The sequence below is a fragment of the Odontomachus brunneus genome, unplaced genomic scaffold (genome assembly GCF_010583005.1).
Source record: "Odontomachus brunneus isolate Ranch 3 - 2012 unplaced genomic scaffold, Obru_v1 Obru_scaffold_058, whole genome shotgun sequence".
Classification (NCBI taxonomy): domain Eukaryota; kingdom Metazoa; phylum Arthropoda; class Insecta; order Hymenoptera; family Formicidae; genus Odontomachus; species Odontomachus brunneus.
Window position 1 is genome coordinate 853,815 of NW_022639508.1, and position 16,889 is coordinate 870,703.

General features: G+C 39.4%; 2 protein-coding genes across 3 annotated transcripts; both read left to right on the forward strand.

The window, feature by feature from the left end:
- LOC116845876 (mitogen-activated protein kinase kinase kinase 7-like) lies at positions 1-7,763 on the forward strand. Its single transcript, XM_032819066.1, has 10 exons — positions 1-155; positions 332-600; positions 932-1,157; positions 1,225-1,342; positions 1,424-1,753; positions 1,964-2,076; positions 2,184-2,614; positions 2,761-2,863; positions 5,451-5,704; positions 5,874-7,763. Exons 2-10 carry the CDS (start codon positions 523-525, stop codon positions 6,042-6,044), a joined length of 1,824 nt encoding a protein of 607 aa, XP_032674957.1. The 5' UTR covers positions 1-155; positions 332-522; the 3' UTR covers positions 6,045-7,763.
- Positions 7,764-7,910: 147 nt separating this feature from the next.
- Positions 7,911-16,658, forward strand: LOC116845877 (putative sodium-coupled neutral amino acid transporter 11). 2 transcript variants are annotated; one of them, XM_032819068.1, is made up of 8 exons: positions 7,911-8,862; positions 9,051-9,332; positions 10,110-10,163; positions 10,970-11,063; positions 11,252-11,461; positions 11,545-11,797; positions 11,998-12,346; positions 12,460-12,897. In XM_032819068.1, the coding sequence occupies exons 3-8, from the start codon at positions 10,146-10,148 to the stop codon at positions 12,895-12,897; spliced, it is 1,362 nt and encodes a 453-aa protein (XP_032674959.1). In that variant the 5' UTR covers positions 7,911-8,862; positions 9,051-9,332; positions 10,110-10,145. The 2 variants fall into 2 exon arrangements, with proteins under 2 accessions (XP_032674959.1, XP_032674958.1); XM_032819067.1 differs by lacking the exon at positions 9,051-9,332 and having other exon boundaries at positions 12,460-16,658.
- Positions 16,659-16,889: the final 231 nt, after the last annotated feature.

Consider the following 16,889-nt stretch of genomic DNA (forward strand, 5'->3'; position numbering starts at 1 on the left):
TATTCGCAGAGAAGAATCGAGATCGTGATACGACTCAACGACAAGTTAGACGTATTTTGTGTTTTCAAATAGAATGATTTAGTGGTGGATCAGACGGTTTTTTGTCTTCAAATAGGAATCAACAGCAAGTCGCAAAGCCTTTTTATTTTTAAGTGGTGCGTTTTGTCAGCTGGTCAAAAGATATTTTACTTTCAAGTAGTACAACACAACGAATCAGAAGGGCGTTTTTATTTTCAAATAGTGCAGCTAAACGGCAGATTGAAGGAATTCTTATTTATAAATAATACGATTCACGGACAGATTGAATGAACTCTTTAACTTGAATTTGAAGGTACCGAGGACACATCACACGTAAAGGCGCATTATCCTTCCCAACAAGTTTAGCCGTAATGCCCTTAGACCAGATTCGGAAGATGGCGATTTGTGAGGCTGTTTGAAGCCAATTTCAGTAAACATTCATGTGGGAACCTTCAAATTTTGATTAAATGTGCCCTGAAAATCATGTGACGTGGACTATGTGCGATGGCGTGCAAAGAGATAATCGGCCATCAGCAGCAGTTCGTTGAGGAAATCGATTATAATGAAATTGTACAAGAGCAGGTAGTTCTCTTTATATTTGTACTGTTTTCCTTTCATATGGTGATGATTATGTTTTACCGACTTTCATAAACCATTTCGACTTTTGAGATTCCCTTCACTGTTGATTGTTACATTCTGAACTTATTTAGTCAGTTTTCTTAAAATCATAATTGATACATCACTAAGATAACCTCAAATGTATGAAAGCTATTATTCTCAAGTAAACCGAAATACTTTTAAAAAACTGCACACTGGTAGGTGACACTTGTTTTTGATGTGTGATCATTGTTTTTAAACTATACAAACATCTATTTAGAGGTATATTCTCATATACATTTATCATCGTTCACAGGTAGTCGGCAAAGGTTCCTTTGGAGTTGTATGGAAAGGAAAATGGAGAGGGCAGTATGTTGCTGTGAAACACATAAATTCAGAAGGAGAGAGAAAGGCCTTCACTGTCGAAGTTAGACAGTTATCAAGAGTAGCCCATCCTAATATCGTTAAGTTGTATGGTGCATGTACCAAGGACCCAGTATGCTTAGTGATGGAATATGCAGAAGGTGGATCATTGTATAATGGTAAGGAACAATATTCTCAACGTCTTGTTACTATATGACAAATTGTACTAAAATCATTTGTTTATAGTATTACATGGTACTCCTCAATCACATTATACTATTAGTCATGCCATGAGTTGGGCTCTCCAATGTGCACGTGGTGTTGCATATCTTCATAATATGAAACCAAAACCATTGATACACAGGTAAAAAAAATCATGCCATAACCACTTCTCTTTATATTGAAGAAACAAAAGAAACAATTCTTAATGAATTTTCTTTCACAGAGACCTAAAGCCACCCAATCTATTATTAGTTATGGGTGGTCAAATACTTAAAATTTGCGATTTTGGCACGGCCTGTGACTTAAACACATATATGACTAATAATAAAGGCTCAGCCGCATGGATGGCACCAGAAGTGTTTGAAGGATCTAGGTATACAGAGAAGTGCGATGTATTTAGTTGGGGTATCATTTTGTGGGAAGTCTTAACACGCAAAAAACCCTTTGATGATATTGGTGCTTCAGCCTTTAGGATAATGTGGGCTGTTCATGTAGGACAAAGGCCTCCTTTGATAGAAGGATGCCCAAAACCCATTGAGGATCTTATGACTAGGTAAGAAAATTATACAGAGAAGTGATGCAATTAGCATATATATGTTAATATATAAAATTACACCAATATTTATGGCAGAATATTTACTTAATTATATTAATGGCAGAATATTTACTTAGAAGCTATATAATTACAACAAAAAAATCTTATTAATATTGATATATAATTTTCTTGTCTATCTCTATTTAACATTGCTAACTTTCATAATAGATGTTGGCAGAAAGCACCTGAAGAAAGACCATCTATGGACGAAGTAGTGAGGATAATGACCGAGCTATCAGAATTTTTCAGTCACCATTTAGAACCTGTCGAGTATTCTTTAAGTATGTATAATATATACTTAATACATGCGTGATCGTATAATGCATAAAGCGTCGCTCCAAAGCATATATTGTTTTTCCACTATATATGAATGAATGTCTCATTACAGGTAGTGAAACTGATGTTATAGATGAAAATAAAACCTCAAAGGAAGATACATTAGATATGGCCAGTACTTTAGACTCTCGAATGAATGGCTCTGTTACAAACGGTACTATTCATACAATTCCAAAGACCATAGAAAAAACGGACGAATGTTCCAATGGAGAAAATTCGTTGCACTATTCTTTACGTTATGCGGCGCCATTCGATGCGTCAACGAATTTCTTACCCCGACAAAATAATTTAGGATTTCAACGAGTACCTAACGAGTGTCCAGTTCCGAATAAACATTATCCTGGGAGTACGGACAGTAATTTAGACTATACTAAGGCACCGATCTCGCAAAGCACAGCGACACCGACAGCGCGTGACGAAAAATTTGCTGTGTTACAACACAAAAACTACAATTTTGCTCCATTGCATGTGGAGTGCGACCCGGTTGGTAACTCTGTTATTGAATAATTTTATTTTTTCTGTAAATATTATACGCGAATATTGTGCTTTCTCATCCAGCTATTCTGCATAATCGTTGTATCTTTAAGCCGTTAGATTTCTGATACTAAAATTTATTTCTCTGTGCGTAGAATGCTTGGGACTTGCCGAGTTCTTCCGAATCATCTTGGGAAATTCGTAAAATGGCTGGATTAGACAAAATGATGCCGAAAACGAAGAAGAATATCCAACAAAGTAAGTGCATCGTAAATTTGATTTTTCCAGTGATGTTGAGAATGAATGTGAAGATGTACGAATGTTGTTGGATGTCAATTTACCAATAATATTTCGTTATTTCGCGAGAGAAACTATCATGCAATGGTAATTATCACATTTTCATCTTATATATACTAAAAAATCCGCGTATAAATATTACACATACGAAATGGCTGAATTTTTATTTCTTCGCGAATAACAAAATTTTCGCGGAATATATATTCGAATAAATACTCGCGCGACCCTTTCTGAGAACAGGTGCCGAAAAAAGATCGCAAGGAGCTGTGGCACCAAACTGGCTGTCTGCAAGTGTTGTCTCTCTCTCCCTCTCTCTTTCGCTGAAGGCACACTGCCAGGAATATCAGCGAACAAGAGTTATCTATATTTTATGTCCTTAAACGGCCATTGGAAGTCAGCAGAACGCTACCGAAATCGCATTACGCCGGATGGAAACGGTTTAAGTACAGGACGAGTTAAAATATATAGAAGACTTACGTTTTCTATAAACGCATGATTGTCGCGCAACTCTTCCAATATGTCGGGATATGTAATTGTTTTAAACATGTTGCACATAACACTATATCTCGTAATATGTGTACTCAGCGATATCAGCGTACGATAACGCGTCTGACTTGTTAGATGATGATCGATTAATAGTAGGAGAAAGAAATACCTGAAGATTTTGACAGCGGTTATAAAAATGTTGAACGTATGACTAATATGTCGGATAACGTAGAAGCGTTTTAATGGACACAATGTCTTCGCGCGGGCTGACACGCGAGCACGCGTTTTGAGCTTACAGAGCAGCGCTTTGTGGTACACGAAGTAGATTATTTTCGGCCTAGAATACTAAGCACTGCTGACTCACCGGGCGCCTTCTTCGACCGCATCTTCGTCTCTCTCGCCTCCGTCGCGGCGATACCGTTTGCGCTGCGTTGCTCATAATGCGCTTCTATGTGGAATGATCGCAACTATTACTTGTATGATTTTGCGTCCCGATTGTTCTGTCATATACAACCACGCTGAATCAGCGAATGATTAATAACGCAATGAATATCTTTGTCTTTCTCGTCTACGTATATTATGCTATTTTATTGTTGTAATCTCAAAGATTTTTGCATGAAATTCGCATAAAGTTCAACGTGTATGTATATCGTTGTGCGCATGTGAGTGTGTGAGAAGCGAAAGTATAATCTTTTTCGGTAGTGATGTATTTTTGGGTGTAGTATCTATTAGGCGAGTAAATTACGTGACTGATTGGGACGCAATCGCAGATGGCAATAAGAAAGGACGTTATGAGTTCGGCATGCTATATTCATCGAGGGTTCGTCGATCGAGACGGAGTTTGCCGGTACCCTGGCAAAGGGCCCGTACAGCAGCCGCAATAGCCGCGCGATGTGCGCGTGCACTAAATTTAACTGACGACTAATCGGTAGGACGTGTGACTCGCTTTTGATTGGCACGTTGCGACGACGAAGAGGACGACGGTGGCGATGGCGAAGGGAGAACGAAGAAGAGAAGAGATGGAATAGTGGAAGAACATTAGAGGAGGTGGTGGAAGAAGAAGAAGAAGGAGAAGAAAAAGGAGGAGAAGGAGAAGATAAGGCTATACGATGAGGGGCAGGAGATGAAAGAGACGAGGAAAAGACGACCGACAAAACAAAATGAAACGAAATAAAAATCAGGCACGAGATTCTCGAGGATGAATCAAGGCGGAGAGCGCGTTTTGTTCTTGGCTCGTGTATATACTGCGGCGTTCCTCTTCGTACAGCGAGTGGGGGGTATTTAGAAGCAGGTGTGGCTGAGTCAGCATCTCCAATATAGACGTACGTTTGTTTAGTAGAGAGCCGACTCCCTACGGAGGAGCACCTCCCGCCGATTAGGTCGCCAAGCGCGCAATACGAGCTCGATTCTTTATCGAGGACATCGATCGATCGACCGGGAATTGATCTCCTATAACACGGCCATTCCCGGATCATTCCATTGAATAGCCAGCGATATCGCCGTGAGAGTCGTTCGCACTTTCAAAACTTAGTCAGGTGATTCCTGGGTATCACTGTTGCCGCCGTTTCCACCTCCAAAAACCTCACCGAGAAAAAGAAAGAGAGAGAAAGAGCGAAAAAGTTTTTTTTTTATGAACAAGTGCCGAATCTGATCGCGAAGGAAGAGAGAGAGAGAGAGAGAGAGAGAAATTATGCAGTCAGGATCAGTATACGAAGGATAATCGCGACTTACTTCGTCGAAATAACTACGGCTCGCGCGAGCGGCAGCTACTACGGTGTTCGATATGTGCGACGACTACCCAGAGATCGTCGGCACCGACACCCTCAAACGCTGCTGGGTCCTATTGCGTTAGTACTCGTTAGATTTATTTAGTATTCAGTAAACTTCGCAAAAACGAGACGACTGTTCGAGACGTGTTGGAAAAATAAGGGCAGTGCTTGCACCTTGAATTGTACATTTTGCAACTGCACCGCGAAACAATGCGAATTTCATTACAGCAGAGCATGGAGCATCGTGCACTGTTAAACGTCTCATAATTGATTCTTACAACTCGATGTCGCAGGTAGCAGCACCACGAGCGAAGACTTGGGCAACGTTTGTCGCCTTCTGGATGCCGATTTGAGACCTCTCACACCAGACTACACTTGTGAACGCTCGCGCGAAATCTTCGAGGAGCACAAGCAGATTGCGCAGGAATATCTCAAGGTCCAAACGGAGATAGCATTGTTGAGCCAACATAAGAACGAGATGCTGAAGAATTTGAGCCTCGACAGTCTCAAGCAGCAGCAGGAGTTGCGCAAACTGGAGGATGAAAAGGTTTCTTTTTGCTTTTTAATTCCTTTAGTACTATTTTTGCTCTTTTTCTATCCTGGAAATCAAAATTGTGTATAATGATGAGAAAGATACTAATACCTCTTAAATACTGCTTAAATGTAAGGAGTTGTAGACTCGTAATAGATATTGCAATTAACGCGATAACTTGCAGGAGTCCCTGGTAAAGTTGTGTCGCAACCTGACACGGCAATTGCAGATCATGAAGGATCAAAGGATCAACGGGGCGCTGACGAACGCCAGTGCACCGACGATAGCACCTGCCGTTCCCGGAAACAATGGTTGGGTGGTGGTACCACGTCAAGATCCGTCGAGGCTTTCCTGAGATGCGACTCACGGAATCCAAGAGTCTCAACGAGAATATACTTACGTTACATCGTGCGATCGCCGGCCTGCGATACGCGACGTTGACGCGGAGTAAAATTCCGGTTGTTTTTTAAGTCGACGTCGCGCCGCTGACTACCGATGAAAGTAGTTGAGGATATGTGAGTCAATATGGCCATCCAGCGAGTCCGATCCACTTTATCGGACCCGACGATTTGCGACACACGAAAAGTGCATCGTGACTGACTTCCGACGTGTGATTCACGGCCACTTCTAATCAGCGATATCCGTGGAGACGTAGAAGGCACAGTCATAGATATACATTTAAGAAAATACGCCTTCCATTAGATTTTTTACAAAATTTCGTGATCGCATTTCATTTTTGTCCTTTGTTGTCATCAGTTTCCTTGATTTGCGATGCAAATTTGCACGACAATAATGGAACATCCGGAGCGTGCAAGTGGTGCGTGCCATTGAACGCTATGGGAGGTTTTTTAACTGGAAAATCTTGAGGATGTATTCCTCACGAATGATACAATCTAGTCGCCTCGACGATGACTCACGATTTTTGTCGAATTTCATTTGCATTTCGATATGAAAGGTACTTTTTACGTAATCGTTTGTTATTCAAGTTATTATCTGCGAATGTGGATTTTAAACTTTTCATGTCACATCGAACGCAAAATTTGCGCTCACATTTCTTTGATATCAAATATAGGAAAAAGGGAAAAAATTTGAAGTGAGATGTAAATACTGAGCAATCATCAAAAATGAATCATGAATACGTACTTGAAGAGCTTATTTTCAAACTATTGTGAACTTGGATTTTCAAGAAAGTTACATTATACAGCTTTCTAAAGCTTTCTATAGCTTTATTACATATTGTCTTCACTTTTTAAAACGACGAATTTTAAAACGATTTGAAAGCTCTTCAATTCTACGAATCATATTGAAATATTGTTGTGCGATATACACATAGTGTATATCTGTGTCTATCCAATCGAATTGATCGTGTGTCAGAGATATAGCTTATACATGTGATTAAACTTGCTGAGTTTTGTTACTCTTAATCAACAATGTTGCAAGAGAACAATGATTAAACGATTTAAATTTGTTCTTGTTAATTTATCGCTTCGTTAATATATAATTATCTATATATTGTAAATAATCACCTTGTTTCGCCTGAGTGCGAATACATTTGACATTGTTTTAGGTCTAATAAATTGTAAAGACACTATTTAAGTCAGTATGCCGATCAAATATTCAATGGCAAAGACGCGCACTCTGCTTGAACTTGAAGGAACAAACACAAAACGGTTTAATTTTGAAGATTCAACAAATTATAACGATATTCAGTAAATTTTTGCGAAGTTTGTGTCGAAAAAACTTCAGATAGAACTGTGTGCACAAAATGCTTAGGTGTCGACAGCGGTTACACGAGCGAACTATTTTGTCAATCGAGCGATGAACTTCCGTTTCATCTTGAAGAAGCTCTTTCAGATTTCCTTGTCCTGTTTCTGACTAATTAGTGTTCATCAACAATCGTTGAGAGAAGAGATCGATGTTCGTGGAAAACGCAACTGTAGAAATTACAAGTCAATTATGTCCCGCAACAGTTTTTTGATGAGAGCTCTTTTTCAGGAGTTTATATGCCTAATGGACATATGAATATGTGAATGTAATGTAAAGATGTAAATATAATTTCTTGTGGAAAGTTTTATGAAAGATTCGCCGACATTTTTAAAATCTCTTACACATTTTTCATTGCAAAATTATTATACCGAACCAAAAAATAATGATAATTTTTTCTTCAGGTAAGCAGTTAGTAAGTTTACGTTTAGTGGCATATGGTACATGCTGGCAAGAACATAAACATGTAGATTGCGCGTATCATAACGATTCAAGTTAGAGGAGTGCGCGCGCTTACGCATTTCTCATACAACTGACGCAACGGAATGCAGTACGCAGAACGCATGGTGGAGAGGTAACGAGATCGTCGGTTAGAAGGTATATGCGACCGCGGGAATCAATAAACTCCCGGTTGTACGCGCTTCGAGACTTTGAGCGAAGGCACGTGAAATAGAAAGGAAAATGGGACGCGCGACCGGTTGGTTGGTCGGAGAAGGAGAGAGGCAAAAGGGAGCAACAAGGGTAGGACGAGATAATGAATGAGAAGAGGGATGGAAGGTGAGAGAAGGGATGGTGAGAATAGGTCGCACGTACGTGGGTGTACATTGACGGGAGAGAGATAGGAGGATGTGAGCGAGAAAAAGGACATCATCGTTGGTCGTCATTTTAGTGACCCATTGTATCTGGTGCATCGAGGGAAAGAATATGAGAAATAGGGATTGGAAAACGGCCGGGCCTCACGATAGAGCAAGATATAGACAGGAGAAATTGGTGAAATTGAAAATATATGCGCACGCGTGCCTGAGTGCCCGTTCAACAGAGGGAGAGAACGAGAATGGGAGCAGCGAGTGAGTAGAGAGTCACAGAGGGGAAGGACGTAGTGTGAAAAGCCGAAGAGGAAGGGGCAGAAGATAGGCCGGAACTTCAGACGTCCCACGGACCTGCCCGAGTCGCTCTCTTTCTCTCTCTCTTTCTCACTATCTCTCTCTCTCTCGTTTCCTCCCTTTAAGTTCCGCACGTTTTTTTCGCACTTGTCATTTCTCCCCGTTAGTTAGGCCATCCTCTTACCGTGTGAGCTTCGTACAACTTGTGACCTTTGACAGTGAAGATCCAGGATGGCCCACGCCGCATCTGACGATGTCAACGAGAAGAGCTACATCCTGGAGGCGGCGAAGAAGAATTTTGAGGACGTGAGTAAAGTGCTTTGAGAACTCCTGCTAGCGAGACGTGGTCAACCGACTGACATCCTGGTTGCGATTTTCGGTTCCTTGCCGCTTCCGCGCGATACTGTTGCGGTATTCGCAGAGCGACATGTTTGTGGTAGATTAATCGCACGAGAGAGAAAGTATGTTTATTTATTTTTTTTCTGTTTAACTAGCATTTTTCGTCTTTCTAAGAAGCGTTGTCAGGCGTGGATATGTTTGAGAAACGAGCGAATCTTGCGTGTATCACCAGGTAGATGGTTGCTGGTACACGTCGAGTTTACTTGTCGCATAGCTTCCAGAATGATTTAACGCGAACGCCTGCAGAAGGATCCAATGTATTTCCAGCGAACGTATTTCGAGCGAGTGTAAATAGCGTGAGAAAGTTGCCGTAGTCCTATTCCACTTTCGCCGTCTCTTATCAATTCTAATTCCAAAAACTACGCTCTTAATTCGCGGTAAGCATACGGAGAAAAACTCGTTTCTTATCGCTTTACGTTTCGTTCAATTCTCGCTGTTCGATCGTATAAGTCGTGAAATATAATAAATTGAATTTCTCTCACGCGTTAATTAAAAATCTTCCGAACTAGATTTTTTGATAGTTTGTTGACGATAATATTAATTAAGTACTTTTATACTTTATAATAGTTTGCAGACTCGAAGGATATATAAACGTTTTTCTCGAGCTATAAAAAAAAAGACATTTTTTCATCAGCTATTATAAAAAAGATCTGCGATGACATTTTCTTTGATGCACACTCGCTTTTGTGATTTTTCTTAGTTAGTTTTTTAATAGTATAGTATTCTTCTATAAAAAAACTCGTATTCGCCTAAAACTGTCAATAAAAGTGCTCGTGTGGATGTTCGAGCACCTACGCACAGTATGCAAGCAAATAAAAAAAGGAAAGTTATCTTTAAATATTTCGTCGATGCGTGTATATGAAAATTATCAATTATGTTTCGTAATTATACTGTACAGGATGTTGTATCAACATGTTAGCCAGTATGACGGGTTGCTTGCTTGTTTCGTTAGTAAGTGTGCGTGCCCGGACACAGACTCAGCTCGGACTTGGCGATATACTCGTTTGCAAAACAGATTACATTCATTTTTGCCATTTTTGCCAAAAAGATATGAAAAAATATTGCAAATTGTTTTACCCGTCATACTGATCTGCATATGTCGATGCAATATATAATTATTACTCAACTAATTCATCGTTCCGAAACTTCGACAGGGTGGTAGTCTTGGTTCGGAGGAATCTTATGATGACATGAGACGACTAGTCGGGGTAAGTATAGTTCTTCTCTTGATTACTTTCGTTTTTTATTCTTATAATATATATATATATCTCAACACTCGCTTTGAACATTCTGTAACTCGCGACAGAATTTTTGACAGATCTTATTTTATAATCTCACGTATCTGATACAGAAATTTGAATATTAATATGTATATTAATTATACTTGTGTAATTCTGACTCGTCAAATTTTTTTTTAGCATATAGAATTCTACGCTTCGAATTCTGTCGCAAATTACAATCTTTTGGGCTTCATTAATGACGAATGATTAATTACAGAGTCGTTTATTCTAATTCATAAACGAAAGACATTTATTGTGACCAGGATAAACGTAACAGATTAACGTGCAACTTTGATAATTGACCTATTGACGTTCTCAGCATTGTTGTTCCGACAGTCAACGGACGATGCTCTGTCGATATTTGCCAATTTGCACAATCATTGGCCTAACAAGCGGCTTAGCACGTGCGCTATCGTTTCGCTTTGCGGCCAGCACTCGCTTTTATCGCGTCGCCCTTTTGCTCGCTGGTATCGCACCAAATTATTCCGCTGACTACGTACACCGTACGCGGTGTAACGCTCGCTCGACGATTTGACAGCTAATTATAAATGAACCGTAACGAGGCGTTTCAATGAATATGTGTCTCGCATGTGCCATTAATTTTTATAATACAAATATAGAAGTATGTTCGCAAAATTTCACGCGAATATGCAGTAATTTCAATTAGTTCTACTTCATGAACTACTAATTACGCATAGCTCCATCGCATTCATATGATAATTTGTGTGTTGTAGGAGGAGGAGGAGGAGGAGGAATCCGGCAAATTTAGCAGTCTACCGCTAGCAAGTTTCAATTTCATTAATTCTATCATCGGTAGCGGTGTTATTGGTAAATAAAAACGAAGCTATGATGCAATTTGAATACGTTTCCGAATCAAATATCACTGTCGGAAAAGAAGACGTGAGAAATTCAATTTATCCGCACACGATATATTGTTTTAACATCAATGAAGCTGTCAGATCGTTTCCGTGGAAGATGGTAACGAGTGGAAAAAATCGATGCTAATTTTCTTCCAGGAATACCGTATGCTCTACACCAAGCCGGCTTCGGTCTCGGCATCGGTCTACTAATTTTGGTGGCAGGACTGACCGACTACTCGTTGATTCTCATGGTACGGAGCGGACATATTTGCGGCGAGATGAGCTACCAGGGTCTGATGCGAGCGAGTTTCGGTCGCGCCGGGTTCTATATTCTTACGGCGTTGCAGTTTATCTACCCGTTTATAGGTACATAACGCGTTTTCTAAAAATGGCGTCGCATTCGTTCTCCGTTCAAAGGAATGGGCGTGTAAAACGTCTTTATCTTTCAGCTATGGTCTCTTATAATGTCGTCGTCGGCGACACGGTGACAAAGGTCCTGATAAGAGTAACGGGTATGCACGAGACGAATATTTTGGCGCATCGACAAGTTGTTATCCTGTTGGCGACTATCTGCATCACCATTCCACTTTGTCTCTATAGAAACGTAGCGCGGTTAGCAAAAATCTCGTTCCTCTCGTTGGTCTGCGTCGGATTCATCCTCCTCGCGATCCTTATTCGGATGGACACCATGTCTGCTGTAGTGTGAGTGCTTCTGGAGAGTTTTACTTATGCAAGACGACGTCCTATTTCTACCGCATTATTCCTTCAAATGTGAGATCGCGTTATAATTTTCAGAGTGTCCCTCATAAAATCAATCGACGATCGCGAATGCATTAGATAAATAACATAATAATAATTGAACAACAAAACAATTGTATAATCACAGGCATGATTGATTTCAGTCCTAGTCGGGCCGATAGCTGGAGATTTGCTAATTTGCCGGGGGTCGTTCCAGCCGTCGGTATAATGGCGTTCGCGTTTATGTGCCACCACAATACCTTCTTGATTTACGGTTCGATCGAGAGAGCCACGCAACAAAAGTGGGATGTGGTGACGCATTGGTCCCTGTTCACATCCTTCGTGATCGCTGCAACTTTCGGAATCGTCGGCTATGCTACCTTCACGTCGTACGTTCAGGGTGATCTCATGGAGAATTACTGCTGGAACGATGACCTGATGAACTTCGCTAGAGTCATGTTCAGCGGTACCATATTGCTCACGTTTCCGATCGAATGTTTCGTCACACGTGAGGTAATCTGCGTGCGTTTTCGTTTTTTCTTTTTGGTCAGCGGTTCGAGTAGTTCGAGTTGTTCGGCTAAATAAAGAAGAATACGATTAATGAGCACTAATAATTGCTCTTTCAGGTAATCATGACGGCGATCAAGGGCACGGATGAGTTGGAAGAACATGAAGCTTACATACCTAACTCGGATCGCAAGTACCTGATAATCACTTTAACGATAGTGTCCGTGGCTTACCTGATCTCGATGTTAACGGATTGCCTGGGCGTCGTCCTCGAGCTGAACGGTATTCTCGCGGCCGTACCACTTGCCTACATTTTACCTGGTCTGTGCTACCTCAAGCTCGAAGAAGGGCCCATTTTGTCGTCCAAAAAGCTGCCGGCGCTTGGCTTGATGACTGCCGGCATTCTGGCCGCGATTTCAGGTCTCCTATTGATTATAATTAACAGCAGTTCTACCGGCTCTTGTTTCCATGGCAAGATAATGCCGTATTGTGTCAGCAACACGACGACCACAACGCCCACCAATCTCATCTTTACCAGCACGGAGTCTGGATTGTAAGTTTCCGTTGATGGACGAGCTTGGTGTCTCCTTCAGCTAATCGTAAGTCAGCCAAATCTTAAATGAAAGTATAGCGTGAGTTAAATCCGCGATACAAATACACAGGAATTAATTTAAATCGAAATTAATTAATTAAGATCGATGAAGCTAAGATAGTCGACGATATCCGTTCAAAGATAAAGAATAAGCGAAAGTAGAATAATAGTACATATATAACAATACCGATGATAAATCGGGGTTCTCTCGACATTGACTATTCTGACCCGACATATTTGACACATGTAACTATTTTAAATGCGCACCGAAACAAGATTTTATACCCAGCTTACGAACACTGTTTCTATTAAAAAATCGCCCAAACGAGATAGAATTTTACTCTGGGAAAAGATATATCGTTCAAACACGAAGGAATCATTATGTCATGGAAAGTGGCATCGCGTGAAACTATTCAAAAACCGGTTTTCAAGAGAATAACGACTATCTTACATTGTAGTATGTTTTGAAAAACGGGTTTTACGTTATGAAGACATCTTGTTGACATTGACGAGAATAGGTTTCAATAGAAACATTGAAAGCACATTGTTACATTTACCACTACATTCATTTTTTACGCGAGAGAAATTACCATAAAAAAAGTCCGTAGAAAATTGTCTTTTTACGCAAGATATAAATTTACAGAGAAAAATGCTGGGATTTATGTTAACGATCTGAGGAGTTATATTAAAAAGCGTATCTTTCGGGTGCACGACATTATTGGAAATTTGAACGCAAGTTTGCTGCAATAGAGAAAACAGTGCAATATAGGATTCGGCTTATGTTAGCGAGAAATCTGAAGATTGGCAATAGATTTACGACCATTTGTTCCGCCACTTAGTCGAGTGACCTAGATCCTCCGATGTTTATCACGCGCAAATTCACTAATTTGCGTCTGCGATGAACTTAGGGATCGGTATATATATATACATATATATACGTATAAATGAAAGTGGCTAATTGATTATTCTGCGACGCACATTATTAGAGGAATACGGAATCTTAACGTACCAATCTGATTATTGAACTTACGATATAATTATTACTAAATATGGAATAGCGACACTGTAGGGCTCCTACATCGGTTCTCGAGTGAAGTTGTGGGCGGAGTTAACAGGAGAGAACTTTCGTGGTTACAGAATGCGCGAATTTCAAAGAGTAGTTCTTGTGATTAGAGATAATTGTGACTAGATAATTAACGTATATAGAATGCGCGTGAGCTAAAATCTCATTATATTTTTAAAGAAAACGACAGACAAATGGTTTATAAACGAGGATATATAAATATATATGTATATGTGTATGTACACATAACATAACGCGTACATATACTTACACACACGTACACACAATGTTTGTATTTTCTCTTGATAAAGGACTAATATATTGAACGTTGAAAGAGAGAGAGTAAAAGATACATATTTGTTAAATATTTGCGAGTGTTGAATGGAATTATTGTTAATGAATTGACATCGCGTTACGTGATCCTCGCGATTAGTATTATCTTACTTAAATTTTCGATGTGCATTGTGTTCGATCTCTTAAAGGAATCAAGGGAAGGAAAATATTCATTTTTTATTACTTCTACAAATCTGAGACTGTACTTGAGACTACTTCTTGCACAACGTAAACAAGCTTCGGGAGCTCAACGTATTGTTTTGCAATGAGGAAAAAATCAAAATGTACACAATAGATTAAAGCAGAGAATAAGCAGAGAATAAGCAGAGAGTGGGAGAATAATTGCATAAATATCTTCCGTGCTGGTACAATCAACACTCGGATTGTGTGTTCTTCAGTAAAGTTCAGTTGATTAATATTCTACGGAAGATTTCAAAGTCAGGTATCTTTTGGACTTAGAAGAAAAGAGCCAAAGAATAAAGGATCAAAATATCATACATAGCCACAGTGAAAACGACACAATCACGAGGCGAAAGTAAATTTCCGCTTCCTAAATTACGCTTTACATAATTAACACTAATCAAAGACCACATAAAGAAAGTATTTATCGCGTATGTTCACGTACCTATAGTATGTAAGAGAAAGAATCAAATATGTTTACCTGTTATACATGCGTATATTTGATGAATATAATAGAGAAAAAAAGATAATGCCTATTTAAGATAAGAAGTTATGAAGAGTCTATATAAAGTTGAGATATGTATTGGAAAGCCTTTTGTCTCGAAAACGCGACGTCTATCGCCTCGTAAACACACGACGCGAATGAGACGCGAATAAGACGCGATAAGACAAAAGGACAATAATGTATATACTTATATTCAATGAAATATATGTATATACATGAATATACTTGTACTTTTGATGAAAACGAGACAATGTTCACCTTCGACTTTCAAATTATAATATCTCCAAGCCAAGAAGAATTCTCCACCTTCGACCACAAAAAAAACTAACTCTCTTCCTTTTTCCAATCACTAAAATATTAATTGACCAACGATAATATATGACATCTTGAAGTGTTTATCTTTTAATTGTGAAAGTGTAAACATCAGAAAAACATTAAGTGAACGTACTCTTTTTCTTCTAAGATACAGATATATGCAACACATACACTCATGTCTGATTTAGCGCGCGTACGCCATTACGCACTACGTACACGCTTTCCCGTGTTTTCGTCGACAATTGCCTTTGTAGAGGAGAAATGTATGTTTTATCGAGCGGTGTGAGACAAGAAATATGTATTTTGTCGAAGTTTAAACTTTAAGTTAAGTAACTGTTATCGCGACGTACACGAGAGCGTAAGGGAAATCCATATATATATATATTTTCTTACAAGAAACTACTATCATACATCGTCCTTGATTAAAACTTACTTGATTCAAGTTTCCTCTCTGGTTTCCTTTAAATACTTGCTCATAATAGCGTATAAAGGTTCGATAAATATTACATGGTTGTGAGTTCTATGGTTGTTCTCGCCGTTACGCTATAATAAAATAGCATTAAGATAATCGTTATTGATTTAGGTATCAATGCAACGCGCGCACGTAAATATGACAAGATACTATACGAAAAGCTATACATTTTTATATGTTGTTCTCGTAACTAGATACTTCAGAGAGAGATTTCTGATTTACCTTTCACTCTCGTGGGACACGATGTGCTGTGTAAACGTACGATCTACGATGTCCGAACAAGAAGATTGTGTATAACTTCCCTGTGATATTGGTTTTATGAAGTTCGTTCTTATGATATCGTTTTAATGGTTTATCTACTTTTGTACATTTGTTTCTACTTGTTTTCATAAATTTTTTATCGCGCGGCTAATTAGCAAAACTATAACGACGCGACGAATCTTTTACATTATTTGAAGCGCATCAAATTCGATAATTATGTATATGTAATTTTGCGAGGAGAAGGTTAAGCTGCAGTACGAGTCTGTTAATCTGGTAATATATTAGAAGCGTGCCAAAAACAAATCGTGGCAATTAGAAAGGAGGATGCGTGTCCGGGGTGAAGTGTGTGCGTGCGGAGATACGTAATGTGTGTATGTGTGTGCGCGTACGTACCTGCGTAAAAGCAAAAGCTATGTAAGAGTCGTACTTTGTAAATGGCGATCTCGCGTTATTGAATTTTCGCGGGTCTTCCGACCATATTTATTCTGTGATAGTTACGCGTTTTACAAAGGGTGCGCGACTTTGCGACTTCACGTGATGCACACGTATACCCGTAATGCTACGCTACACACAAATATATGATGTTATATAGGTTAATTTCGCGAAATCACAAAAATAATTTATGATTGATGCAAAACACCACGTGCACGTTCCTCCTGCCCTGTCGCCGTCCTCTCAATCCCGTTATCGATTTACACACACTCAAAAGAATGTTTTTCTAATCCAAATAGAATTCTAAATGTTACAGTTAAAATTACAATTATCGTTGTTTTTTGTATCTACTAGAAAATTGCCTATGGTATGTAGGATTTACAACAGCAATATTCT

Coding starts and splice junctions, on each gene's coding strand:
- LOC116845876 (XM_032819066.1), top strand. CDS start 523: ATGGCGTGCAAAGAGATAATCGGCCATCAGCAGCAGTTCGTTGAGGAA. Junction 601..931: donor ATGAAATTGTACAAGAGCAG/GTAGTTCTCTTT, acceptor CATCGTTCACAG/GTAGTCGGCAAAGGTTCCTT. Junction 2,615..2,760: donor TGCATGTGGAGTGCGACCCG/GTTGGTAACTCT, acceptor CTCTGTGCGTAG/AATGCTTGGGACTTGCCGAG.
- LOC116845877 (XM_032819067.1), top strand. CDS start 8,788: ATGGCCCACGCCGCATCTGACGATGTCAACGAGAAGAGCTACATCCTG. Junction 10,164..10,969: donor ACATGAGACGACTAGTCGGG/GTAAGTATAGTT, acceptor TGTGTGTTGTAG/GAGGAGGAGGAGGAGGAGGA. Junction 11,798..11,997: donor GACACCATGTCTGCTGTAGT/GTGAGTGCTTCT, acceptor GATTGATTTCAG/TCCTAGTCGGGCCGATAGCT.